This window comes from Nerophis lumbriciformis, linkage group LG20 (assembly GCF_033978685.3).
Source record: "Nerophis lumbriciformis linkage group LG20, RoL_Nlum_v2.1, whole genome shotgun sequence".
NCBI lineage: Eukaryota > Metazoa > Chordata > Actinopteri > Syngnathiformes > Syngnathidae > Nerophis > Nerophis lumbriciformis.
In genome coordinates, this window is record NC_084567.2 from 26,159,884 (window position 1) to 26,187,485 (window position 27,602).

The 27,602-nt window shown below is 38.1% G+C and overlaps 1 protein-coding gene across 2 annotated transcripts in view; it reads left to right on the forward strand.

The window, feature by feature from the left end:
* tln1 (talin 1) overlaps positions 1-27,602 on the forward strand; it is a 169,581-nt gene that overhangs the window by 57,469 nt on the left and 84,510 nt on the right. For both annotated transcript variants that reach the window (XM_061980700.2, XM_061980701.2), the window contains exons 3-15: positions 815-912; positions 5,158-5,287; positions 7,166-7,318; positions 7,415-7,557; positions 10,000-10,127; positions 15,603-15,663; positions 17,857-17,961; positions 18,025-18,180; positions 19,884-19,985; positions 20,755-20,831; positions 22,202-22,382; positions 27,159-27,272; positions 27,356-27,464. In XM_061980700.2, coding sequence (XP_061836684.2) covers positions 815-912; positions 5,158-5,287; positions 7,166-7,318; positions 7,415-7,557; positions 10,000-10,127; positions 15,603-15,663; positions 17,857-17,961; positions 18,025-18,180; positions 19,884-19,985; positions 20,755-20,831; positions 22,202-22,382; positions 27,159-27,272; positions 27,356-27,464 — 1,557 coding nt within the window. The remainder of the gene's footprint in view (positions 1-814; positions 913-5,157; positions 5,288-7,165; positions 7,319-7,414; positions 7,558-9,999; positions 10,128-15,602; positions 15,664-17,856; positions 17,962-18,024; positions 18,181-19,883; positions 19,986-20,754; positions 20,832-22,201; positions 22,383-27,158; positions 27,273-27,355; positions 27,465-27,602) is intronic.

Sequence of the window (27,602 nt, forward strand, 5' to 3'; positions counted from 1 at the left end):
CGCACGTACGGGCAAGCGATCAAATGTTTGGAAGCCGCAGCTGCATGCGTACTCACGGTACCGCGTCTGCGTATCCAACTCAAAGTCCTCTTGGTAAGAGTCTCTGTTGTCCCAGTTCTCCACAGACCAATGGTAAAGCTTGACTGTCATCTTTCGGGTAAGAGTCTCTGTTGTCCCAGTTCTCCATAGACCAATGGTAAAGCTTGACTGTCATCTTTCAGGAATGTAAACAATGACACACCAGCTGTGTTATCCGGCACAACAGTCAGGGGGTGCATTCTACGGCGGGGGTGCGTTATCCAGCACAACACCTGCCGCAATACACCGCTTCCCACCTACAGCTTTCTTCTTTGCTGTCTCTATTGTTCATTGAACACATTGCAAAAGATTCACCAACACAGATGTCCAGAATACTGTGGAATTTTGCGATGAAAACAGACGACTTAATAGCTGGCCACCATGCTGTCCCAAAATGTCCTCTACAATCCGTGACGTCACGCGCAGGCGTCATCATACCGAGACGTTTTCAGCAGGATATTTCGCACGAAATTTAAAATTGCACTTTAGTAAGCTAACCCGGCCGTATTGGCATGTGTTGCAATGTTAAGATTTCATCATTGATATATAAACTATCACACTGCGTGGTCGGTAGTAGTGGGTTTCAGTAGGCCTTTAACATTTTTTTGTTGTAAAGAAAAAACGGAGTTATCTAAATTTGTTCAATGATTATTTTGTATGCAGCAAATATACTGGTCATTGGTCTTATTTACAGCAATGATATTAGAGGAGTCAGACTCTTGTTTCTATTTTTCAGCCAATGACTTTGGGCTGTTTCTCTCTGATGAAGACCCCAAAAAAGGCATCTGGCTAGAAGCTGGAAAAGCCCTGGACTACTATATGTTGAGGAATGGGGTAAGTAACTTCTACAACTACAGAAATTCCTTTATGCTTAAATCTACCTATGATACTGAAAATACTTTACTTTGGGACCAAAAAAGTAATTTCTACATAGGTGATCAAGGAAAATTGGTATAAATCTTAAAGAATGTTAACTTTACATCAGTGTTTCTTAATTATAGGGCTTGACTGCGAGCTCCTCCTAGAGGGTCACCAAAAAATATCTGGTTCTCAGCTGTCGTCCGTATGGGGCCACAGAGGTACTCAGTTGTAATACACTTTTCTACCACTTGTGGCAGTAATGACAATATCAAACAGACAGAAGAAGTCTGGCTATAAAGTCATAGTGAGGTTTCTTAAAGGGCACCTATTGTGCAAAACCAAATTTCCTTACCTATTGGTACCTGTTTTTGTGTATCTGGGATCTTCATAAGTCACAGTAATTTGAAATCAAACCAGGGAGGCATGGCGGAAATATATATTTAACAATCTTGCCTTCCTTCATACTTTCTCCAAACAAGCTGATTGTTATTTGCCCAATTAGTGATGTTTATGTTAAATTTTTCTCAAGAAGATTCCAGTATGCAAAAAGGTACATTCAGGCGCAATGCAGCTTAGAGTCTTTTAATGCTCAAAAGGCAGAAAAAACATGCAATGGCGTAAGAGCAAACGTTTAGAAAAAACACCAACAAAACAGGAACCAGGGAAGGGACAGGCTTCAGCAGCCAACTTGGATAATTAAGAATGGAGTTCTCATACTTGGGAGCAGCAAAAGTGAAGGATTCAGGAAATGGTTTGGCCCGTATGAAAATACGAGTAATCGTCAGGTATTTATAGAGTGATTGAACAAAATTGTTGACACGTGCGCACAGTGGTATCATCCTCTGTCGGAAGTCAATGTAAAGGAGAAAGAAACAGAATGTGTAACCACAACAAACATAGCAGATAAACAGAATATAACAGTTTTTCCCAAGTGTGATGGATATCTCGGGTAAAGTTTTACCGGAAGAGTTTTGCGCGAATCCGCTGTCGTCTGACGGTGTAGTCAATAAATGTCTTCTTTCTCTCTATCATCTTGATGTGGGGCAGACTGGCTCGTGCATGCACATGCATTGTCCGCTGTTGCCATTTCTAATACAAAATAGCGTAATGTTCTATCTCATATCTGTCTGAAGACTTGATAGGGAAGCGCTAAAGACTACAACATAGCTGGCAGGGAGAAAAAGCAGTTGAAGTGGATGCACATAAATAAAACCGCCCACAAAATGGCGCATAGTGAAGAGACGGTCAGAAAAGGGCTTGAAGACAGTCTGTTAAACAAACCATGCAACATTTTAACTACTGTACGACCATTACATGTTATAAAAACCACAAGGTGTTTTAAATGTAGAAAAAAAATCATAATACAAGCGCAAAAATTATGGTGAAGCTGTATTTTTATTTGCATTTTAATTGTTATTTACAGTTAAGTTAAGAAACGTAATTATTATTAATTTAGTTTATTTTAGCACAACATACTTTTATGTAAAGAAAAAAAATGTCATCAGTTATTTATGAGTTTCTTCTTATGCGGTACTTATTTTTCTTATCACCCTAAGGTTTATATTAAAATATATAAATATCCTTTTAACGCATGGTTTCATATCGTCATCATTAACACAAGGTTGTAAACTGTAAGTAGTTTAGATATAATTATTAAATATGAATAAAATCAATTTAATGTTAATATTTGAGTTGGTCCCAGACCCCTCTGCAGTGGAAAGGTTGGGCCCCAAAGTTAAGGTTAAGAGCCCCTGTTTTACAGGACCCTCCAGTAAAATCAACAATACATGAATGCAGTGAATACTTGAATTACAAAAGAAAAGCAGATAAATGGAGGGGAAGAAAGAGAAGCGAACTATATTAACCTTATAGATTGTTATAGAAAAAATAGGTTTAGCTTTATCAGTGTACCGTGTTTTACTCTGTTTCCCCTGGGAAACAGAGTATGTATGTATGTTTGTACAGTGAATGTGCATGTGGATGTATGTACTGTATTTGTGTATGTATGCGCAAGCGTATGTACCTGTGTGTACTATAGGTGCGTATGTACTGTGTGTGTGTTTGTATGTACAATATATGTGTCTTCCAGTATGTGCGGTAGCCAAAGTAAGGCCCCAGCCACCCAGAGAGCCCAACCCAAAACAGCAGGTGTGGTACCCAGCGAACAAGGGACCACCGTGACCGGCCCCACGCAAGCAGGCCGTCCAGCGACAGGACCCCCAGAACCGGGCCCACAGGGAGGGCAAGTGATAGGCCGTAGACAGAAGCGCCCGGCAGATTACAAGGGACAACCAGCTCTCAAGCCAGCCAAACACCACACCCCACGTGGGCAGAAAAACGCAACGCCCCGAGGCGACTAGAAACTCCCCGCAGCCGGACAGGAAGTCTGCCCCCCCACAAGCAACCGGGCCCCCACACATTCAAACCCCCCCCCCCCAGGAGAGCACGGCGGGTATACGCCCAGGCCTCCCCACTCAAGTTGGGCGCAGCAGGACCGCCCAGCACGGGGACGCGGGAACCAATCGCCCCACCTGCAAGGACCCCAATGATGGAGATGTAACAGCCAGCAAATGAGAAAAGAAAATACAATAACATTTTTAAAAAAGGAGGAAAGAAAAGCAGATCACAGACACTTCGACACAGAAGACCACTACCCCAGCAGCTGGCCGCCGCGCAACTCTGCAGCATGCAATGCAACACACCGAGGTGCCACGATAGACCGTGTGCGGGACAAGACCCAGCAGGCTTCCACCAAGACGGGCATCTGGAAGGGGTGGGCGGCGGGACCTCGGGGCCGCAGCTGCACAAGACGCCGACTCCTATGGGGCAACCAGGCTCCGAGGGTGACATCAGTCCCAACGCCCCAAAAAATAAGAAATAATAATAATGTATATTGGAGAAGAAAAAAAAATATGTATAGATAAATAAACACACACACAAAAAATATATATATATACGCATATATACAGTACATATATATATATATATATATATATATATATATATATATATATATATATATATATATATATATATATATACACATATACTGTATACACATACAGTATATAATAACAATACAAATAATAATTACATACATACCCACACACATATATAAACAAACAAATACATACATAAGCCGACAGAGCAGCAATCCAGCCCTAGAACCCACCGTCCACCGGGAATCAGATGAACCCCCACCCCCAAAGGTCTGGCCGCTCGACGCCACAAAGAGTGATGAAGTGTTGCTATATATGTCTGTCTGCCGGAATAAATAAATTCATTCATTCAAAAATTAATTACCGTATTTTTCGGACTATAAGTCGCAGTTTTTTTTCATAGTTTGGCCGGGCTCCAGTGCGACTTATATATGTTTTTTTCCTTCTTTATTATGCATTTTCGGCAGGTGCGACTTATACTCCGGTGCGACTTATACTCCGAAAAATACGGTAATTCATTCATTCATCCATTCAACTTTTGAAGATTACTTCAAAAATACGTATATCTGAAATATATGCAAGTATGTCCACATCGCGGACATGCTGGCTCCAATCCAGACAACCCCGTGTGTGTAAGCGTGTGGCTTACATCATCACAACATACGGTTTCGGCAGCGCTCTTCCGGTGAAGTACGTCTTTTTTCGGCGGCCAAATTTTTGGTGCATCAGTAGTCAATAGTGCGCAAATAATTATGGTGTTGATGTGTATGTTAGTGTGTCATGATGTTCATATTTCCCATGGTCTGTGAACACTCAGCGGAGAATGAGAGAGTGTTGTTGTGTGTCGAGCAGTGAAACACGGACACAGGCATGTGTGCACGGAGGAAATACGTGTTGGAATTGGGCCCGTTGTTAGCACAAGATTGGCAATAAAAGCTAAAATGAGTGTCAGACTTTGTGTGTCTTCTTATTGACACTACAATACATTATGATACTTTTTTTTCCCCCTAAGAAACCCACATTTTTAAGGTATGTTGCACCACCACGATCAAAAACTTTAAGGGGAAAACCTTCTCTATCGCATCAGAAGCATAGCTAGGTGCAAAAAATACAAACTAACCATAATAAAACAAAACTAACTTTAATATTAGTATAGTTTAATATAAAAAGGTTTGTTACTCTTAGACGTTGTAGACTTTTATGTTGCATTTTTTATATGATGAATATTTGAGTTAGTCTATCCGATACATTTTAACATGACTATCACTCCACCTCCAAGGACACCCTTGAGTACAAGAAGAAGCAAAGGCCTCTGAAAATCCGCATGCTGGATGGTACAGTGAAGACTGTCATGGTGGATGACTCCAAGATCGTCAGCGACATGCTCATGACCATCTGCGCCAGAATAGGTCAGCTATGACTCACACGACTCGCACAGATTTGAATATTCTTCATTTTGATTCATTTCACTCGTTAGAATCTCTCAAGTGTAATTGTATTTTTTTGTACTTTATGTTGTACACCCCAAACAACCAAACCACACACATAGTTTCCCAGAAGAAGTTGCATTTTCCTTTTTTTTTTCATGCTGGGAACTTCCAGGTTTTCAAGGCCCAGTCCCAGAAAACTAAGCTACTGTGCTGTCACCCTAAATCTAAATCCTAACGTGTCAATTCTAGGGATGCCGGGGTTTTTTTTGACCAAGATGTGATATACCGATATTGTCTAGCTCTTTATTTAAACATACCGATATCAAGTGCTATGGATATATGCAGCAGCTCTACCCTCAAACTAATGTCAGGTGACATAGTGATGTCATGAATTAACACGCTTAATGCATACATTTCACAAATAAAAACTGTTTGTGCACCAAAAGACAAATACTGCTATATAAGTGTGAAAAAATTGCCATATTTATTTTTAAATGTATTGGAAAATTTGTAAGCACCGGTCAAGTAAAATAACATGTTTTACTGTCAACAAGTAAGACAGGTTAGTATGAAATAATTCACAAATAAGAATACAACTAAATAATGCTGACCAAAGGTGTCCCGATTTGATATTGGTCAGATATCAGCAAAAAAAAACAAGTATCGAATGGTATCGGCTTGAAGATATAATCTCTGATACAGATGTCCTCCAAATAAGCACATAAGGTTGGTCTTTTCTTGTATTTTAGTCAAGTCATTTACAAAAGGTAAACATAGGCTATAGGCTACTAGAATACAGCAGCTACACAACAGATAAGCACACATTAGCACACAAGATAGACATATATTTTAGAATGCATCCAGTAATAAATGTGTCCACATCATTTAACCTATGGCCTCATAAGCTTAACTTAATGAACTATTGTGGCCACTAAGTGTCGTTGAAAAACTATTACCACTCCACTTCAATTTAAAGACAGCATAAGTCCATTACAGATGGTTGGTAATAAATAGTAGAGATGTCCTGATCTCGATCATGCAACGCGTAGCCGATCTTTATTGCAACTGTGTCCCAGTGGTTACAGTGCATCCGGAAAGTATTCGCAGCGCTTCACTTTTTCCACATTTTGGTATGTTACAGCCTCATACCAAAATGGAATACATTTATTTTTGTCCTCAAAATTCTACATTTACATTCTACTGCGTTGGATTTAACTCCTGTTTGGCCCGGTAATGCTTTGTGTTGTAAAGCAGTGGTCCCCAACCACCGGGCCGCAGCATGGTACCGGCCCGTGGATCGATTGGTACCGGGCCGCACAAGAAATACAAATTAAAAAAAAACAACTATATATATATATATATATATATATATATATATATATATATATATATATATATATATATATATCATTTTTTTTATTTTTTATTAAATCAACATGAAAAACACAAGATACACTTACAATTAGTGCACCAACCCAAAAAGCCTCCCTCCCCCATTTACACTCATTCACACTCATTCACACATAAGGGTTGTTTCTTTCTGTTATTAATATTTCTGGTTCCTACATTATATATCAATATAGATCAATACAATCTGCAGGGATACAGTCCGTAAGCACACATGATTGTATTTTTTTATAGCAAAAAATAAAAAATAAAATAAAAATAAATACCATAACATGAAATTAAATAAACTATCCACGATGATCACGCGTCATCACACTCGCCCAAATCCTGGAAATACCTTTTCAATATCGACTGAAAAAAACGATGTGGTATGATGCGATATCACATTCTCAGACATCCCAAAAAATTACTTTCAAAGGCAAGTCTACTAACCTGAATGTCTTTTGTTAGGCATTACCAACTATGACGAGTACTCGCTGGTGCGAGACATCGGTGAGGAGAAGAGGGAGGAAGCCACTGGAACCCTTAAAAGAGACAAGACATTGCTAAGAGATGACAAGAAGATGGAAAAGTTAAAGCAAAAGCTCCATACAGATGATGAATGTATGGCTTTTGCATATTTCGTCAGTTTTGACATATGAATAACGTTAAATGTAAATGTTAAAGACTTCAAGTGGTAATTTGCTGTTGCGTTGTCAGTGAACTGGTTGGACCATGGGCGGACTTTACGAGAACAAGGTGTCGAGGAGACAGAGATGTTGCTGCTGAGAAGGAAGTTCTTCTACTCAGACCAAAACGTGGACTCCAGAGACCCTGTACAGCTCAACTTGCTTTATGTGCAGGTACTCAAATCTTGCTCTCTTCTTTAATCCCAAGTGCTGTCATGCAAACACAATGGTACCTCAAATTTTAGGTACCTTAACTTGCAAGTATTTTAAGATACGTGCGGTCTCCCAGCTTTTTGTTATGCTTTAAATTGCGAACATAAGTTAAGTTACGAGCCTCCGAGCTGCTCGATGGCGTAGAAAATTCCACAATTAACACTGTAAGATCAGCCCCAAAACGGCTGGTCTTACTTGCTAGCGTTATAACTACAGATTGAAATAACTTGATTTTCTGACCATTGGAAATCAAACCGTTAGCAGCGGTGCAGCGTCTACAGCCTTCCAATCAACATCCTCCTCCTGCTAAGGGCAGCTCCTCCACCCACGGCTCGGCTTCAAACATATAAGATGGCAACAGCTGCCAAAATAGACTTTTATCTTGTTTCTGCTTGCTTGCTGCTAATAAATATGAAGGAGACTCTCTGGTAATGTGCCTCATCATTGCTGTAGTGCTATTGTGGAAATAACATCTCTGTTTGAGAGTGCAAATATTTCAACATCATGTCTGTGTTTTTCACTTTTAATTGATCGCGAAACCTTCAACATCTTCTCCTGTCTTCTTTGGGCCCTTTGCTCTCTTTCGCCATATCTCTTGGCACTGCGCTTGTCCTGCCACACACACTTGCAGAACGATCTATATTAGGGATGTCCCGATCCGATATTTGGATCGGATTGGCCGCCGATATTTGCCAAAAAATGCGTATCGGCAAGGCATGGAAAAATGCCGATCCAGATCCAGTTTTAAAAAAAAAAACTCCGGTTCGTGTTTTCCAACGCACCGATTTCAATAATACATTCCACTTTTCTCTTGCTCCCTAATTTAGGTTCCGCATTTTCCAGCACACCTTCAACACATCCACAGGTCTGTGGATTCTCACGCAGTTGCTTTTAGCTGCTGGCATTACACGACAGGCTCTTTTCACTCTTTTCTGTGTCTCCCTCTCACAGACAGCAAGCGCACCTTCTAACACACGTCACATACTGTCACGACATACGTCACATACGTATACGCCGTCCCCGAGCAGAGACGTAGCAGCATGGCTAACGTTAGCTGTGATGCTAGCGCAGCCGCTAAGGTGCGCGCCTGTGCAATTGCGCACTGCTCAAGCGTCCTCTGCGCACGGCAAATCTATGCCACGCACAAAATCAAATAAAAAAATAAGCGCATAACAATTTTCGACACACGGACACGACAGAGAAAACAGTTTTCGTCATCATTGTTCAAATATTGTGACGTCTGTCGAGACGCTTATCTCCATTCGGTGCCACACGCCCACACCATCAAAATGCCGAGGCAAACATTTCCACATCAACATCGTATGAAAAAAATAGTGATTTTTTTAGTTGGGATTTCCTTCTCTGCATGAAAGTTTAAAAGTAGCATATATTAATGCAGTATGAAGAAGAATGTTTTAATGTAGACACATAGAATCATCATACTGCTGTGATTATATGCATCAAGTGTTCATTCAAGGCTAAGGCAAAATATTGAGATATATATTGTGTATCGCGATATGGCCTTAAAATATCGCAATATTAAAAAAAGGCCATATCGCCCAGCCCTAGTTCAATGATGCCATTTCTGTTTGTCATGTATAATTTTGTCTATTTTGTGTTTATCCTTGAATAAACAGGTCAATTTCTTGTTACCAACCATTTTGTATTATTCAAACTCCCCTAATTCAGCTGGCTAGTTGTTATCAAGAGTACTAAAACCCTTTTCAACATGATTCTGACAACTAAGTAGGCTAAATAACTTTAAACTTTAATACATGCTCGGATAGGCCAGTATCGGTCCGTATCGGTATCGGATCGGAAGTGCAAAAACAATATCGGTATCGGATCGGAAGTGCAAAAACCTTGATCGGGACATCCCTAATCTATATCACCGTAGGTGCACCGCTCTAATGTGTGCTTTATTGTAGCAGTCTCATTTTTTAAATTAAACTCATTTAACAACTTTAAAACAAAATACATACAAATTGAAGCATTTTTCTTATTGATTCAATCTAATTATCACATCTTTACAAAATTCTCTCTCTCGCTCTCTCTCTTCTCTCTTCTCTCTCTCTCTCTCTCTCTCTCTCTCTCTCTCTCTCTCTCTCTCTCTCTCTCTCTCTCTCTCTCTCTCTCTCTCTCTCTCTCTCTCTCTCTCTCACCATATAAATATATATATATATATATATATATATATATATATATATATATATATATATATATATATATATATATATATATATATATATATATATATGTGTGTGTGTACAATACAGTGAATTTTGCAAACCAAAGCTTAATAAAAGATTTGTTGGTGTTGATTGAACAATTATGTGTGTGTGTGTGTGTGTGTGTGTGTGTGTGTGTGTGTGTGTGTGTGTGTGTGTGTGTTTATGTGAACAGGCCCGTGATGACATTCTAAATGGGTCTCACCCAGTGTCTTTCGACAAGGCCTGCGAGTTTGCAGGCTATCAATGTCAAATCCAGTTTGGTGACCACAACGAATCCAAACACAAACCTGGATTCTTAGAGTGAGTATTGTGTATTTTTTACTGGCTTTATCAATTCATTGGCTTGTGTAATGTACAGTTGTGATCATAAGTTCACATTCACTCGTCATGGGAATGAAGCTCATGTTAAATTTGTACATGTCAATTAGGGATGGGCGGTATGGCCTCAAATCTATATCATAATGCATACTGCAGCCTCTTGCGGTAAGAATATAAATCACAATCTATTATGTGGCACATAGGTTACAATAGAATAATTTCAAAACGAGTTACAAAGCTTCCTAATTTATCTGCTGAAGTATGCGGTAACATATTGTCATATCTAGTAAATATTTTCTCAAAACTATTATTAATCTACTTGCTGTTGTTTGGATAGTTCACATCAGTTTTAGATGATATTAAAAATGTGGGTATGAATCTAATATCTAGTAGTTACAGGGGCAATATTCGCCATACCAATGCCCCTGCTTAAAATGTTCCCGATCATTAAAGGGGATGTTTGCAACCTTTGTGTATATGCCTAGAGAGCGCTATCTTTTCAATGTGTTTTAATTATTATATTCTGCCCTCTTATAGCTTTTAGCACACAATGATCTTTGTGTAAAATGCGCGTGCCGATTAGCTTTGTTTGTTGTCAACTATGAATATCTATTTAAATAGCTAATATTAGCTATCATTAGGGATGTTACGGTATTGTAGATACCGCGGTATTGCAGTTTCAAAGTCTTCACAATAATGCTGTGACGTGTGACAGTATCAAAAGAAAACTTGGTAACTGTAGTTTTTTTCTGGCGCTTTAGCGTTGGCCGGGTCTGAAAAGAAACAACATTTCCCATAATCCTCTGCACAGCGCAGGACCGCCGTGGAACGCCATAAGCAGGAAGTGAAGGTTCATAGTAGATTAAAGGAATTGTCTTTTTGTGGACATTCCCTGAAAATGTAATCAAAATCCGCCCAAAACTGTTTTGAGTTATGTTGCTAACAAACACACAAACAAGCCCTGGCAAAAACATCCCCTTTTTGGCGGAGGTAAGAAAGTCTGCGTTTTGCAATGCAAAGCGCGCCACTTCCATCTCAAATGTTTCGCAGGCGTCACAGCAGCGCACAGAGGGAAATAAAAAACTAAACAAAACAATGTACACTGCAGGAAATACGAGTAAACTGAAAAGCTACTTGATTAAAATCATCAATCCATCCATTTATTTTACATTGCGTGCCCATCTCAATGCCGCGAGGGGACTGGGGCCTATCCAGCTGCACTCTGGACAAGTCGCCACGTCATAAACCGTCACCCAAGAAAGATATCTGAAGCCAGCGAAGCTAAACATCAGTTTGTGAGGTATTTACATTATAAAACTGTTGGTTAACATTTATGAGAAACAGGCTTTTTCCAAACTGAAATAAAAACATGTCGACTGTAGACACTGCTTCTCATAAAGTAAAAGTTGAAAGACACTAAAGTGAACATTATTTTTTTACACTTGTTTTACTGGATGTTTACATTGTCACTTTAAAGACATCAACCGTAAATCAATTATTTGAAACAGTAGACGTTTTTGCACAGTTGTTTGCACTTAAAAATTCATGTTTGTACCGGTAGTAAAAAAATATTATTAGAACATTTGAGCATTATATTTGTGTTCAATTACTGTGTGTTTATCCTAAACATTCCTGCCACTTAATTTGACACACTATGGCATCTTTTTTTTGGACATATACCACAATAGTATCGTACCGTGAGATTTTGATACCGTTAAATCCCTTGCTGTCATTGAATGTTTATTCAATTGTAACAACAACATGACTGCAAACTCTTTGTTGCTTCTCTTGGGCTGCTTTTGTGTATAGTATGTGCACATGCTCTCTGCGTGTTTGTGTAGACGAGACAGCGGTGAGTGACAAGCCTGGATGCCAAACACATTTCTTTGGCTGACGAGCAATTTTTATTCAATGTAATCAGTAATTATGAAAAATATAGACACTTTAATATATATATGTGCTCTATTAAACCAGTGTTTCTTAACCTATTGGTTAAGAAACATAGAGGGCCGCCAAAAACTATTTTGTTACTCAGCGGTGGTCGGTATGGGCTGCAGCAATACTCAGTTGTAATACACTTTTCCATTACTTGTGGCATTAATGACAATCTCAAACAAACAGAAGTCTGGAGCTAAAGTCAGATAAGTTTAAGCGCAAAAATTATGACTAAAGTAGTGAAGCTGCATTTTCATTTGCAATTAAATTTTGACAGTTTAGTTAAACATATTTATTATTAATTTAGTTTATTTATTTGAGCAGTATATATTTGCAGTATAATTGATTAGTATTTATTCAAGCATAAGGTTTATGTGTTAGATATGTCATGTTAAACTGTGAGTAGGTTAGATATAATTGTTGAATATGATTAAAATCAAGAGTAAGATTGCTAATTCAGTGTTAATACTGGAGTGGGCCCCGGTCCCCTCTGTCATGCAGAGGTTGGGCCACGAGGTCAAAAAAGGTTGGGAACCCTTGTGTTAAACCACTGATGGTAACATTAGCTCGCCGGTGGTGTGATTGATACATGTTTTGGTTGGAAAAATGCAACTTTGAGCAAGTTGTAAACAGCTCCCTTAAAAAGATTACATTTTGATTACAATTATAAATAAACAAACAAAAACACAGGATGACAGTGTAATAATGTCAATTCATATTTAAATTATTTACTTATTCCCTTTTTTCAACGTAGATATCAAATGTATAATAAAATCAATAGTGCACTCACGAGGCGAGCTGTTCGCTTGCTTCCCGTTTGTAGCGTGCACAAAGCATTTAATGTATGGTTCCAATCAGTGTTAATTTTGACAGTTGTTTGCAATTTTGTTTTAGTCAAAAGTCTTTTGACGAAAATGTATTTTAGATTTTTTCTAATTTTTGTCATCCAAATTGAATTAGTGTTAGTCAACAAAATCGCATTACATTTTGGTCAGCTAAAATTACAGTAAAGTGGGTCGACTAAAAAATAATGTATAAAAGATAAGGCCTCTTTAAAGTTTATTTGAACGCACCTTTGTTTAGACTACGTGCGAAGCATTTGTTTGACACAAAAGGAGCATGATCTTAAGGTCACTAATGATGTAGTTAGTAATTTTTTGCTCTACAGGTAAATGCCAATAAATATCAGGCATTTTTTAGAATTATTATATGCTACATCTCTGGCCAAGCAGGTATGTATTTGTGTTGTCAAACGCAGTTACGATGCATGCCTTCATCATCATTTGTTTATGAGCGCAGGAGAACTGGAAGCACCAATTACACACATGTGGCAGGGCACATTTCATCCATCCATTTTCTACCACTTGTCCCACTCAGGTTTGCGGGGTGGCTGGAACCTTTCGTTTGTTAATAAATGTCCGCCTTAAGTCATACTTGCCAACCCTCCCGGATTTTCCGGGAGACTCCCGAAATTCAGCGCCTCTCCCGAAAACCTCCCGGGACAAATTTTCTCCCGAAAATCTCCTGAAATTCAGGCGGAGCTGGAGGCCACGCCCCCTCCAGCTCCATGCGGACCTGAGTGACGTGTTGACAGCCTGTTCACACGTCCGCTTTCCCACAATGTAAACAGCTAATGATCGAGGGCGAGTTCTTGGTTTCTTATGTGGGTTTATTGTTAGGCAGTTTCATTAACGTCCTCCCAGCGTGGTAACAACACACAACAACAGCAGTCAAGTTTTCGTCTGCCGTAAAGCAGTTCGTCTGCCGTAAACAGCAATGTTGTGACACTTTTAAACAGGACAATACTGCCATCTACTGTACATGCATATGTGACCCACCCATAATGTGTCACATTTTTGTGTTGATTTATTTATTTTATTTTGTGGTTTGAATTCGTTTTTGGAGCTGTCATTACACATTTATCAGTATTCACATTGGTCAGTAGGGGGCAGTAGGGCGTTTCTTCCCAATTGAATGCTATCACCTGCAGACCGGAAGTGTCTTGTCATTCTGATGAGCGCGACCAGTCTGTGAACAATTGAAACGTCCTGTGTGCTTTTTCCTCCTGTATAACAGGTTAGTTTTGGTGAATCAACTCACTGAATAATATCCATGTGATCTTTATAAGTTTAAGTACACATTCTGATGGTGGAGCCTAACTCTAAAGTGTTTGTGAGTTGTAGTTTGTATTTGTGAATGAATCCAGTGCACAGCTGCAGTAATCAATACAAAAAGGCGACGTGAGTACGCAATGTTTATATAGGAACTTCTGATCCTAATTCAGACTCCTAAATTAGAGCTCCCGTTTTCTTATTGATTTTATAATGTATATTTGTATAATGTGTGTGTTCTGAAATAGTGACAGAGAATAGAACAAGGATGGACAATTCAACCCTTAACTCAACAATGAGTAGATGAGTGTTATGTGTGTGTATATGTGTAAATAAATGAACACTGAAATTCAAGTATTTCTTTTATTTATTTATATATATACACACATATATATATATATATATATATATATATATATATATATATATATATATATATATATATATATATATATATATATATATATAGCTAGAATTCACTGAAAGTCAAGTATTTTTTATATATATATATCTTAACCACGCCCCCCGCCCCACCCCCGACCACGGCCCCCACCTCCCGAAATCGGAGGTCTCAAGGTTGGCAAGTATGCCTTAAGTATATAAATAGATTAATAAGAAACACTGCATCTACTTCCTCTGTTTGCTACATGTGTGTGACCACATTAAAAGTTATCATGCTTTTAGTTTTACCATTAAATAAATAATTTCTTGAAGCAGAGATAATTCCTTGATCAATTTTTTGTAAGAAGTAATACGGTAGAATTAGCTTTAACTTACAGTTGTGTAGATGTCACGATGACTCACCTGCGGATGGCGTTATAGCTTCTTTTTCTCCAAGGTGTACACATATTATGATGCGGAACATGTTGTTAAAGCCATTTATTTTGTATTGGCGGTGTGATATCAAAGTTCTTATCTCAAAAAGAAAAGCATCTGATTAGCTCTCCTTCGTAACTAATTCCTGGCCCCTCTTTCATACAGTATGTAAGCTGGTAAAGAGCTGTGATTGGATATATTCCGAACTCATCCCACCCATCAACAGGACAAAATTAAATATGATTGGATTGCTTCTCTTGTCAACGTTTTATTCTCACTTTTGTTCATTGGCTAAAATGTCAGTTAATTTTGTCAGTGTCTTAGTCAACATGCATTTTTGTGATTCTTTATCGTCTTATTTTCTTCAAGGAAAAATAGGCTGTTGACGATAACTAAGTTGACAATTTTTAGTCAACAAAATTATCATTGGTTCCAATCGCTCGCTCACGGCCAAACGGATCTGGATCTGGCTCTGACTGCGTTCTATAAATGAGGAATATCGTCACATTTTAATCATGCAGGATCTCGTCACAATGCTAGTTATGATTACAGCGTGTATGAATGTTAACCCTTTTTGATGATTTGTTGATTACAGTTTAAAAGAGTTCCTTCCCAAGGAGTACATCAAACACAAAGGAGAGAAAAAGATTTTCCAGGTACAATTATTTATCTACACACCACTCTGACATGCATACTGTATTCCATCAAATATATCTGTTTTGTCTCACTGTGTCATTACAAGGCAATATTAGACAATACAGTAGTCATTTTGCAAGAAAGGAGCCTGTATATTCCAAGTAAACACCCGCGTTACAGATCAGGATTGTTACATTTTAGTCTCAGACTATGAAATAGTCATTATTGTGAGCAGTTTATGAGAATAAAGAACAATACGTTAATAGATCATGAAGGAATAATGTCCCATATTATATGTGTCGTATATGGTAGCTCTTTAAAGGGGAACTGCACTTTTTCGGGGAATTTTGCCTATTGTTCACAATCATAATGAAAGACATGACGAAGGATGAATTAAAAAAAAAAATCATTCTAACTAGTATTAAATAAATGTAAATAAAAGTCCGCTTACAGCAGAGCCAATGGGAGCTCCACCATTCCGCCCATAAAATCCGATAAATAACCATTCAAAATTTTGTGACTTGAATATTAAGCAGGTATTAGTGATATTGTTATTAGAGCACAAATGCATAAAAACTATTTAAAGCGACAACATAATCACTTTCGTTTGTCCCTATGTTTACATCATCGAGTGATCTGCTGTTTCCTTGCTTCGTTGCTCCTTGTAAGTTTATTGTCGATCATAAATCACGTATCTCACCTAAAAATGTAGATGGGTAAGAATATAATCCGACAAGTTGGGACAATTTGACTGCCATATAGTACCTGGAACTGGCGAGAACGACACGAAAAGTGCTTGTAAGGGTGTGTGTGTGTGTGTGTGTGTGTGTGTGTGTGTGTGTGTGTGTGTGTGTGTGTGTGTGTGTGTGTGTGTGTGTGTGTGTCTTCTTCGCAAAGATTATGACACATTTTTCATCTAAATGGGAATATACTGTATGAACATCCCAGCAGTCGGCATTCTAATGACAGCAGACGTTGCACAGTATGTAATGTTTATTATGTTAGTAAGCTCTCATCAAGTCTGCAGTGAGTAGAAATCAGTAATGAAGAAAGAAAAAGCAAACGGTGTGATGTGTTTTTGAAATTAATGCGCCTCGTTTGCTTAAAAAATCAAAATACGTAAATATTAAATGTTATTATAAATGTGCGTGTTACTACATTACATATATACCGTATTTCTCGGACTATAAGTCGCAGTTTTTTTCATAGTTTGGCCGGGGGTGCGACTTATACTCAGGAGCGACTTATGTGTGAAATTATTAACACATTACCGTAAAATATCAAATAATATTATTTAGCTCATTCACGTAAGAGACTAGACGTATAAGATTTCATGGGATTTAGCGATTAGGAGTGACAGATTGTTTGGTAAACGTATAGCATGTTCTATATGTTATAGTTATTTGAATGACTCTTACCATAATATGTTACGTTAACATACCAGGCACGTTCTCAGTTGGTTATTTATGCGTCATATAACGTACACTTATTCAGCCTGTTGTTCACTATTCTTTATTTATTTTAAATTGCCTTTCAAATGTATATTCTTGGTGTTGGGTTTTATCAAATACATTTCCCCCAAAAATGCGACTTATCCTCCAGTGCGACTTATATATGTTTTTTTTCCCTTCTTTATTATGCATTTTCGGCAGGTGCGACTTATACTCCGGTGCGATTTATACTCCGAAAATTACGGTAATTACATTATGTACATAAAACCCTAATGGTGGTTTGGATATATTTAGGAGCTCTATAGGCAGAATTTTACTTATCTGTTAGTATCCACTGTACGCGGACTTTTGATCGAATTTATTTTAATATTTAGAATGCATTAAAAAAAAATCCATCCGCCGTCATGTCTTTCATAATGATTGTGAACGATAGGCAAAATTCCCCCAAAAAGTGCAGTCTCCTTTTAAACAGACAGTGACAGTTGGTCTCACACTGATGTATTTATTATAAAAGATAGGTACAGTATATTTACAATAAAAGATAATAAAATAGACGCTGACTGCTAGTCTCACACTGATGTATTTACAATATAAGGCAATGATTATTCTGTATTTACACAGCCTGTGAGTGAATTCTGATTTCAAAATGGTGACTTTATTCCAATTTTTGTATCTGTATAAATTTTTACTTGCTTTGTTTTTCTTTTCAATGTGGCCTCAATAGCAATATGCGGCACTGGTATAATTGTGTTTTCTCTGCAGGCACACAAAAACTGCCAGAATATGACAGAGATTGAAGCCAAAGTCAGCTACGTGAAACAGGCCAGGTCTCTAAAAACCTATGGAGTGTCGTTTTTTTTGGTCAAGGTATGAAGTCTGTGTGGGTAATGCTACCGTATACATGCATTATTAACATGAAAGCTCTTGCAGGAAAAAATGAAGGGCAAGAACAAACTGGTGCCTCGTCTCCTGGGCATCACCAAAGAGTGTGTGATGAGGGTGGACGAGAAAACAAAGGAAGTGATCCAGGAATGGAACCTGACCAACATTAAACGTTGGGCTGCTTCTCCAAAAAGCTTCACCCTGGTGAGGTCTTTCTGCAAAAGATACATACGACCATGATCTGTGCATTGCACACACTAATGACTAATGACATTATTTAATTATTTGGAGCTCAAAGTGTCTACATTCTATTTATTTTTGCCTTGATTCCAGCTCTGCTTTGTTGTGCTTTCCACTTATCCCAGTAATGCTTCCTTTTCTTGCTGTTGAGGCGATACTTGACGTAATTTGACTGACATGACTCAACATGCACAACTCACAAAAAGCAGCCATGACACGTTTTAAAAGCGTTCCTTGGTGTGCCTACACCAAACTTTTCATGGTATCTGGATTTCCATCAGCAAATGTTTGCCCCAGTTTTCGTGTATTAATTGATTGAAACTTTTATTAGTAGATTGCACAGTACTGTACATATTCCATACAATTGACCACTAAATGGTATCACCCGAATAAGTTTTTTAACTTGTTTAAGTCGGGGTCCACGTTAATCAATTCATGGTACAAATATATACTATCAGCATAATACAGTCATCACACAAGTTAATCATCAGAGTATATACATTGAATTATTTACATTATTTACAATCCAGGGGGTGGGATGTGGAGGGGTTAGGTTTGGTTGATATCAGCACTTCAGTCATCAACAATTATATCATCTGAGAAATGGACATTGAAACAGTGTAGGTCTGACTTGGTAGGATATGTACAGCGAGCAGTGAACATAGTGAGCTCAGAAAGCATAAGAACAAGTATATACATTTGATTATTTACATTTGATTATGTACAATCCGGAGAGGTGGGATGTGGTGGGGGGAGGGTGTTAGTCTAGGGTTGTAGTTTCCTGGAGGTGTTCTTTTAGTGCGGTTTTGAAGGAGGATAGAGATGCACTTTCTTTTACACCTGTTGGGAGTGCATTCCATATTGATGTGGCATAGAAGGAAAATGAGTTAAGACCTTTGTTAGATTGGAATCTGGGTTTAACTTGGTTTGTGGAGCTCCCCCTGGTGTTGTGGTTATGGTGGTCATTTACGATATGGACGTAGTTTGACATGTACTTCGGTATCAGGGAGGTGTAGCGAATTTTATAGACTAGGCTCAGTGCAAGTTGTTTTACTCTGTCCTCCACCCTGAGCCAGCCCACTTTGGAGAAGTGGGTTGGAGTGTACTATGTTGTTTATTGTAGGCCTTTGTTACACTGCCCGTAACAAAGTATCATTTCGTGATATCATTCCAAACAAATCATCCTATATGCTTTGGTGACTCAGTCTGATTTGTGCTCAAAATGTACGTAATAATGTGAAAAAAATAAAATATATATATACTGTATATGTATGTATTTATATATGTGTATATATCTATATATTTTCACACTCACATTCGCACACTAAGGCTTTAGTGTTGCCAATCAGCCTATCCCCAGGTGCACGTCTTTGGAGGTGGGAGGAAGCCGGAGCAGCCGATATAAACCTAATTATTTGTTAATACTTGTTGGCACCAGGGGGCGCCAGCTATTGGCCTTTGAAGAGAAAATCTCATTAAAAATCCTATCAGGGACCACCCTGAAACGAAATAGCCACTTCACTGATTATTGAAAAAAAGTTTATGGCAAGTGAGTGTGTGAGAGAGATGAAGTCAAGTGTGAAGCATTTCATCTTTTAATGTATGACAAAATGATGCTATATATCAAATGCACTATAGCCTTAGTTTGATGTAGCCTGTACTCTTAGGACTTTGGAGACTACCAGGACGGTTACTACTCTGTGCAGACGACTGAAGGAGAGCAGATAGCCCAACTCATTGCTGGATACATTGACATCATTCTCAAGAAGGTAACACATTGATTATTTTTGGAATGTGACATGCACAAATTGTATTTTCATCCTAACTATCAATGTTTACCAATGAAGAGACCATGCATATGTGTTTCCCATACTTTTATTTATTTGATGCCGCCCGCCACGAATACATTAGGTTTGCCATAATTAGATCTGCTACCTGTTATGTGCTCGCTCATAAACACATTATAATGGGACTGTCTGTGAATGCAGTTAGTCATTACAAGTCTGCACAATAGATGGCACGGTAGTGATCAGTGTTGCAACTTTGTGACCTTGTTGCTATATTTAGCTAGGATTTAGACCTCACTAGATTATCATTTTCCATGAAACGACTACTGACAAATCTAGCCACTTTTCTGATCTAATTGGACACTTTTAGAGGTTGTAACATGCCAAGCAGCGTGTCCTGCTGTGCCCGACCCCCATCTAAAAGCAACACACCAGCTTGTGAAATTGAAAAAAATAAGCAACAGAGGAAAGTTAATGTATATTTGGAAATATATTTGTTTTGCTCTTTGTTTTTTGCTCCCATGCGTCCGGGTTAAAAAAGTCATGTAATGTCAAACAGAAATATGAAGTGGGTATCTTTAGGTAGAAAAAAGAAGATAATAATATGCCAAACTTGGTTGGGAACACAGATGAAAGTGAGTGTCCTTGACGTCTTGTTCTACTATCCATTCTTTTCCATGTTTAGTTATTCTTTCCCTAATAATTCTTCAAAATATTATAATTTACTGTATATGGTCTTCACTGCTGCCAGAAAAAAAGCAAGGACCACTTTGGCCTGGAGGGAGATGAAGAGTCCACCATGCTGGAGGACTCTGTGTCACCTAAAAAGTAAGTTCACTTTTCAACATGAAGGCTTCAACAATCAACAGCTTTTCAGAATACATGTATAATAAAAATGCCAATATATATTTGTTGTATTTTACTTTTTAAAATACAAGAATACATACCCTGTCTTTTACTATTAAGTCCAAATCTAATTGATTTGCTTAATCATTAAGGGTATTTCCTTCTATTTTCTGCATTGCATATATGTTCCTTCATATGTTTTCCATACTACATCAGTCATGTGTCTTGTTCAGATTTTGCTAGTGTCTCTTGCACTGTGGGACATCAGTAAATTGTCCTGTTCAGGTCATACTGGTGTCTCTCGCACTGTGCAACATCAGTAAATTGTCTCTTTGGAATTTTGCTTGTCATTCACAGTCCCTATGTAAGACAAGAACACACAGGTTTTTCTCTTTTTTATGCATTCTAATTTGTAATAGATGGCAAGTACAGAGTGGCCAGCAATACATCTAATTGGAGTCCTCTCTTGCGCCCATAAAGCCCTCTAAAAAGAAAGACATGAAAAGAAGCTTGTTTGCGCCCACTTTTTTTTTTTCTCTTGTGTCAAGATTATAATTATTCCATCTAAGATTATACATCCCGTCAGTCGCTATCCCAGTGAGAGTAGACATTGCACAACAACTGATTGTTTTATTTGGCTCTGAGTTTGTGTTTCTTGTTTTTTCATTAGCAATACCGCTGCATGATGCTTAGTGTTTCATTAGAGCTGGATCTGCTCATCACTCAGAGTCTAAAACTTGTAGCTCATCCAGTCCATGAAGTCTGCAATAATTAGTAGAAGTTGTATTTTGTTAAAGAAAATAATATGAAGGTGCCTTTTACTACATTACATAATGTACCGTATTTTTTGGAGTATAAGTCGCACCATAGTATAAGTCGCACCTGCTGAAAATGCATAATAAAAAAGGAAAAAAACATATATAAGTCGCACTGGAGCCCGGCCAAACTATGAAAAAAACTGCGACTTATAGTCCGAAAAATATGGTATATACTTTCAGCATGTATATAAAATGTTGATGGATGTTTTTGGATGTTCTTAAGAGCGCTTTATAGGCACAATAGATCTCATCCCTGTTACCTGCTTTGTAAGCCGTCTACTACAAGCCGTATATTACAGTTTAGAATGCAGAAAAAGGATGAAACCATGTGTGTTCTTGTCTCACACAGGGATTGTGAATGATACACAACATTCCAAAAAAGTGCAGTCTCCTTTAAAACATATCCATTAATCTCCAACTTCCCTTTAAGGTAATACTAGTTTATCTCGCACTGTGCAGCATCAGTAAATTGTCCTGTTCAGGTCATACCCCTGTCTCGCACACCGTATAGCATCAGTGCATTGTCTCGTTTAGGTCAACAGTGTTGCAGCAGCAGTTCAACAAGGTGGGCAGGGTGGAGACGGGTTCAGTGGCGCTGCCAGCCATCATGCGCTCAGGAGCCGGTGGTCCCGAGAGTTTCCAGATGGGCTCCATGCCTCAGGCCAAGCAGCACATTACCAGTGGACAGATGCACCGAGGACACATGCCTCCTCTGGTAAGGAAATGTCGCTAGTATGTCTTGTGTGTTACATGTTGCAAAGACTTGATCAAGCTTGGTACACATGCATTCCAGGAACTCATCTTAAAGGAGAACTGGATTTTGGTTGGGAATTTTTCCTATTATTCACAGTCATTTAAAATCTCTACGAGATGGGTAACAATCAGAGATGTCCGATAAAGGCTTTTTTGCCGATATCCGATATTCCGATATTGTCGAACTCTTAATTACCCATTCCGATATCAACCGATACCGATGCACAGTATACAGTCGTGGAATTAACACATTATTATGCCTAATTTTGTTGTGATGCCCTGCTGGATGCATTAAACAATGTAACAAGGTTTTCCAAAATAAATCAACTCAAGTTATGGAAAAAAATGCCTACATGGCACTGCCATATTTATTATTGAAGTCACAAAGTGCATTATTTTTTTTAACATGCCTCAAAACAGCAGCTTGGAATTTGGGACATGCTCTCCCTGTGAGAGCATGAGGAGGTTGAGGTGGGCGGGGTTGGGGGGGGATTGGGGTGTGTATATTGTAGCGTCCCGGAAGAGTTAGTGCTGCAAGGGGTTCTGGGTATTTGTTCTGTTGTGTTTATGTTGTGTTACAGTGCGGATGTTCTCCTGAAATGTGTTTGTCATTCTTGTTTGGTGTGGGTTCACAGTGTGGCGCATATTTGTAATAGTGTTAAAGTTGTTTATACGGCCACCCTCAGTGTGACCTGTATGGCTGTAGACCAAGTATGCTTGCATTCCCTTGTGTGTGTGAAAAGCCGTAGATATTATGTGACTGGGCCGGCACGCAAAGTAAGTGCTTTTAAGGTTTATTGATGCTCTGTACTTCTCCCTACGTCCGTGTACACAGCGGCGTTTTAAAAAGTCATAAATTTTACTTTTTGAAACCGATACCGATAATTTACGATATTACATTTTAAAGCATTTATCGGCCGATAATATCCGGCAGTCCGATATTATCGGACATCTCTAGTAACATTACAGCTAATGAGAGGCATATATTCCGCCCAAAAAAGCCCTCTAAAAAACATCCACAAACTCCCAACAATACTCCATTTGTATGTCGTAGCCTGCAAATTAACCAACTATTAGCGCTATTGTTAATGTAAGCGCTAATGCAGAGGAACTACTTTGAATGGCGCCGTGATCACAACAGTGTTAATTTTGTTGAGTAAAAGATTTTGTCTTAGTTATAGTCAATGATCTATTTCCCCCCTGACTAAAATAGGACGGTATTGAATCACAACATTGACAATTTAGTTGACAAATAAAAACGAGACAAAAATGGTGACAGAGACGAAATCCAATCATATTGAATTTTGAATTTTCACTGGGAAACAAAACTGTATTGTAGGGGTGTAACGATAAACTGTAATAATGATGACTTCGGAAAAACTCCCGACGGTTAGTATTACCCTTTTAAATTAAAATTATCTAAAAACCAAGATTGTTAACTGCACTTTGATAAACTCACAGCAGACTTTCTTGTGCAAGCTTGTTCGCTTAAATTCTTAAATGAAAAACAAGAAATGCTAACATGAGAACAAGAGACATACGTCTTTCCCCCGTTAAAAACAACATACCCCAATTTAAAGTTATATGAACACAATGATAACCGTAATAATTTTGGTCTCAATATCCGTGATAAGAAATTCTCATATTGATACATCCCTACATTATTGTTACACACAATCCATACAATATGTCTTCTACATTGAAAGAAAAAGAAGGATACGGGCTCACCTTTGCAACGGTAAACAATAAGACATGTTGACTCATACTGTACTGAACTATTGTAACTATTAAAGACAGTAGAGAAGGAGCAAGACTGCTTATTCTACCACTACTTTTGTAGCATCCATGGGCAAGCTTGCCCACCAAACTAAGAAGCAAGATACTTGTACAGTGCACGATAATCAATGTCCTCTGCACAATGTTCAGCTATTAATTGCACAACTTGACAACAAACAAAGGAAGACAGGAATGTGAGATACAGTATTAATATGTTGTAGATTTATAACACTAGTTACTATATTTAAACGGGACAGTGGCCAAAATGCTATTTGTGCACTTGTGTGTAGTTATAAATAATATAGATTCAAACTATTTGTTTCTTCATGTTACCCTTTTAGTCATATAATATTGAACATTTGAAAAAAATGCTTAATTTAATGTAAAACAATAACAAACAATAAGGTTTAGTGTGAAATGTACTTATTGAAATATTATTGGAGTGCAGGTTTTGCTGCGAATTTAGCTTTCGAGATGCTCTGCAATAATAAATAATTAATAAAAGTGCTTTCAAGACAACTTCAAAGATGCGTTGTCCGTTACAATTTATATTTTAGTCGACAAAATGTATTGTAATTTTAGTCAACGAAAATGTTGAGGAATTAAGTCGACTAAAACTAAAATACATTTTCGTCAAAAGACTATGACTAAAACTAAATTGAAACCTACTGTCAAAATTAACAGTGGATCACATAGAGTTAACTAGCTTATGCAGCTAGTGATGTACTGAGCCGGTGAACGGCTGCATCCCCTCTGAGTTAGTAAAAGTTATTTCTAGATTATAAATCATGCCTCTCATAGGCTGATTGGCAACACTAAATTGGCCCGAGTGTGTGAATGTGAGTGTGAATGTTGTCTATCTGTTTTGGCCCTGCGATGAGGTGGTGACTTGTCCAGGGTGTACCCTGCCTTCCACCCGAGTGCAGGTGGGATAGGCTCCAGCACCCCTGTGACTCCGAAAGAGACAAGCAGTAGGAAATGGATGGATGGATGGATGGAAATCATGCCTCTCACCTGTATAGTAGAAGGTTGTGGCTATTAGCCGAGAAGTTGGTCGACTTTGACATTCAAATTAGAGCCGGAGATCGTGAAAAAGACACAAAAATACGCTTGTTTGAGCCCACCTGTATTTCATTTTTCTATTTTTTTTTTTTTTTTTTACCTGTGTGAGGATTATGATTAATTCTTCATCTAAACGTGAAGATATAAACACCCCATCAGTTGGCATTCCAGGGAGAGCAGATATTGTACAGTAAGTGATAGTTTTATTTTGTTTGTAGTTTGTATTTCTTGTTTAGCACTTAGCAATAGTGCTACTTGCTGGATCTGCTTATCACTCAGCTTTTAAAACATGTCGCTCATCCTCTATATAATCAAACTCAAAAATACGGTACAAGGTCCTAGATCATCATTTGTCCAAAAGTAGTTGTTGGTGGCTCTCAGGGAGTCTGCCATAATTAGTATTAGTAGTTGTTGTTGTAGGAAAAGAGAACGTAGTGATGCATCTGTGAAATTAATGCACCACTGTATGCTTAAAATGACCAAACTACATAAACATTACATGTTAGTATGAATATGCCTGTTACTACATTACATTACTATATATACTTACAATGGATATATAATACATTGATTGAGGTTTTTGAATGTTTTTAGAGCGCTTTTATGTGGGCTCAGATCCAGGGGATGTTGTTGTGGTTTGTGAAGCACTTTAAAGCACTTGTGATTAAGGGCTATAGAAATAAACTTTGATTGATTGATTTATAGGCAGAATAGAGTGAATCCCATTACCTCCAGTGTTAGCTTTTGCTAGCATTTATTTATGAGTTAGGAAGAAAAGAAAAACATATGTGTTCTTATTTCACATAAGGATTGTGGATGATAGACCAAATTAAAAAAAAGTGCAGTTCCACTTTAAATATATCCATCAATCTCCTTGCAGTGGCTGAGTAAAATACTTGATTTGATAGATTATGGATCAATATCTTTAAAATTTTGCTACTTTGATTCGCAAGGCATAATATTGATTTGATTATATTTGTAACTTAACTATCTTGTAAGAGCGCCATTGAAGAAAGGACGGCATGTTTGCATATTCAAATTGCTGCACGCATCACTACGCATCAAATGCGCCAGGAAAATCAATGGCACACTTCCAGCCTTCACAATAAAATTACTGTGAGTTACATCCTGTCTGACTGTGCCAACAAAATAAGAGTCCCAGAAGAATAGCTCATTTTATGGCGACTTGTCCAGGGTGTACCCCGCCTTCCACCCGATTGTAGCTGAGATAGGCTCCAGCGCCCCCCGTGACCCCGAAGGGAATAAGCGGTAGAAAATGGATGGATGGATTATTATTTTGCACTTGAAGAAACAATACTTGAATGCAATTTGTAGTAATGAAATGTTGCAATACAAGTAACATACACTTTCACTTGACTTTTAACTTTTAAGAAATGTTGAACTGTCCAGAGTTGATTATAGTGAAGAGATAAAACAAAGTACATTGGTATTTTGTATTTTGACATTTTCAATATTTAAGTGTATATTGACTCGAATCAAATCGTGATTAATCAATTTCAAACCTAATGAATTGAAACCGAATTGATATGGGAAATTGGACATGATACTAAGCCCTTCTCCTTACTGCCCCAAAGTGGCAACCTTGACATTGCTAACTCAGCATCATAAATACATTTTCCTTAAGGTACAATTGAACTGTTAATCCATTCTGTTACATAAATAAAGCCAGCAGTTAAATGCTGCTGATTAATTACTGAATCATCTAAAGGAAAAGCCATGACTTGTTGTAAAACTCTCCTGTTGCCATTGATCAAAACAGAGAACCTCATTTGTTCAACCATGTTGATCAAGTATTATTCCATATGATCTTGATGTATCTTTGTTGGTATATAATATACATATATATATGACTGCTAGTAATACAGATGTGTATGTGTAGACTTCAGCTCAGCAAGCCCTGACTGGAACCATCAACTCCAGTATGCAGGCTGTCCAGGCTGCTCACGCTTCTCTTGATGACTTCGATACCCTGCCTCCTTTGGGAACTGATGCTGTAAGTTCACTCACACTAAGAGAGAACATTTTGACCAAGTCGAACACTAAATAGTAGATTTACTACATGCTCTAATCTTCAAGGCATCCCAAGCCTGGCGGAGAAACAAGATGGACGAGTCCAAACATGAGATCCATTCTCAGGTGGATGCCATTACAGCAGGCACTGCCTCTATGGTTAACCTGACTGCAGGTAAAGATATAGAAGATGTATTGCTTTAGTCTATATTTGTGCTCCTTTACATTTTTTCAAGGAATCAACATAGCTTTAAGGGTTGAATGCAAATCTAAAACCATAGAAAACAGTACATAAGTATAAACATATAGAAAA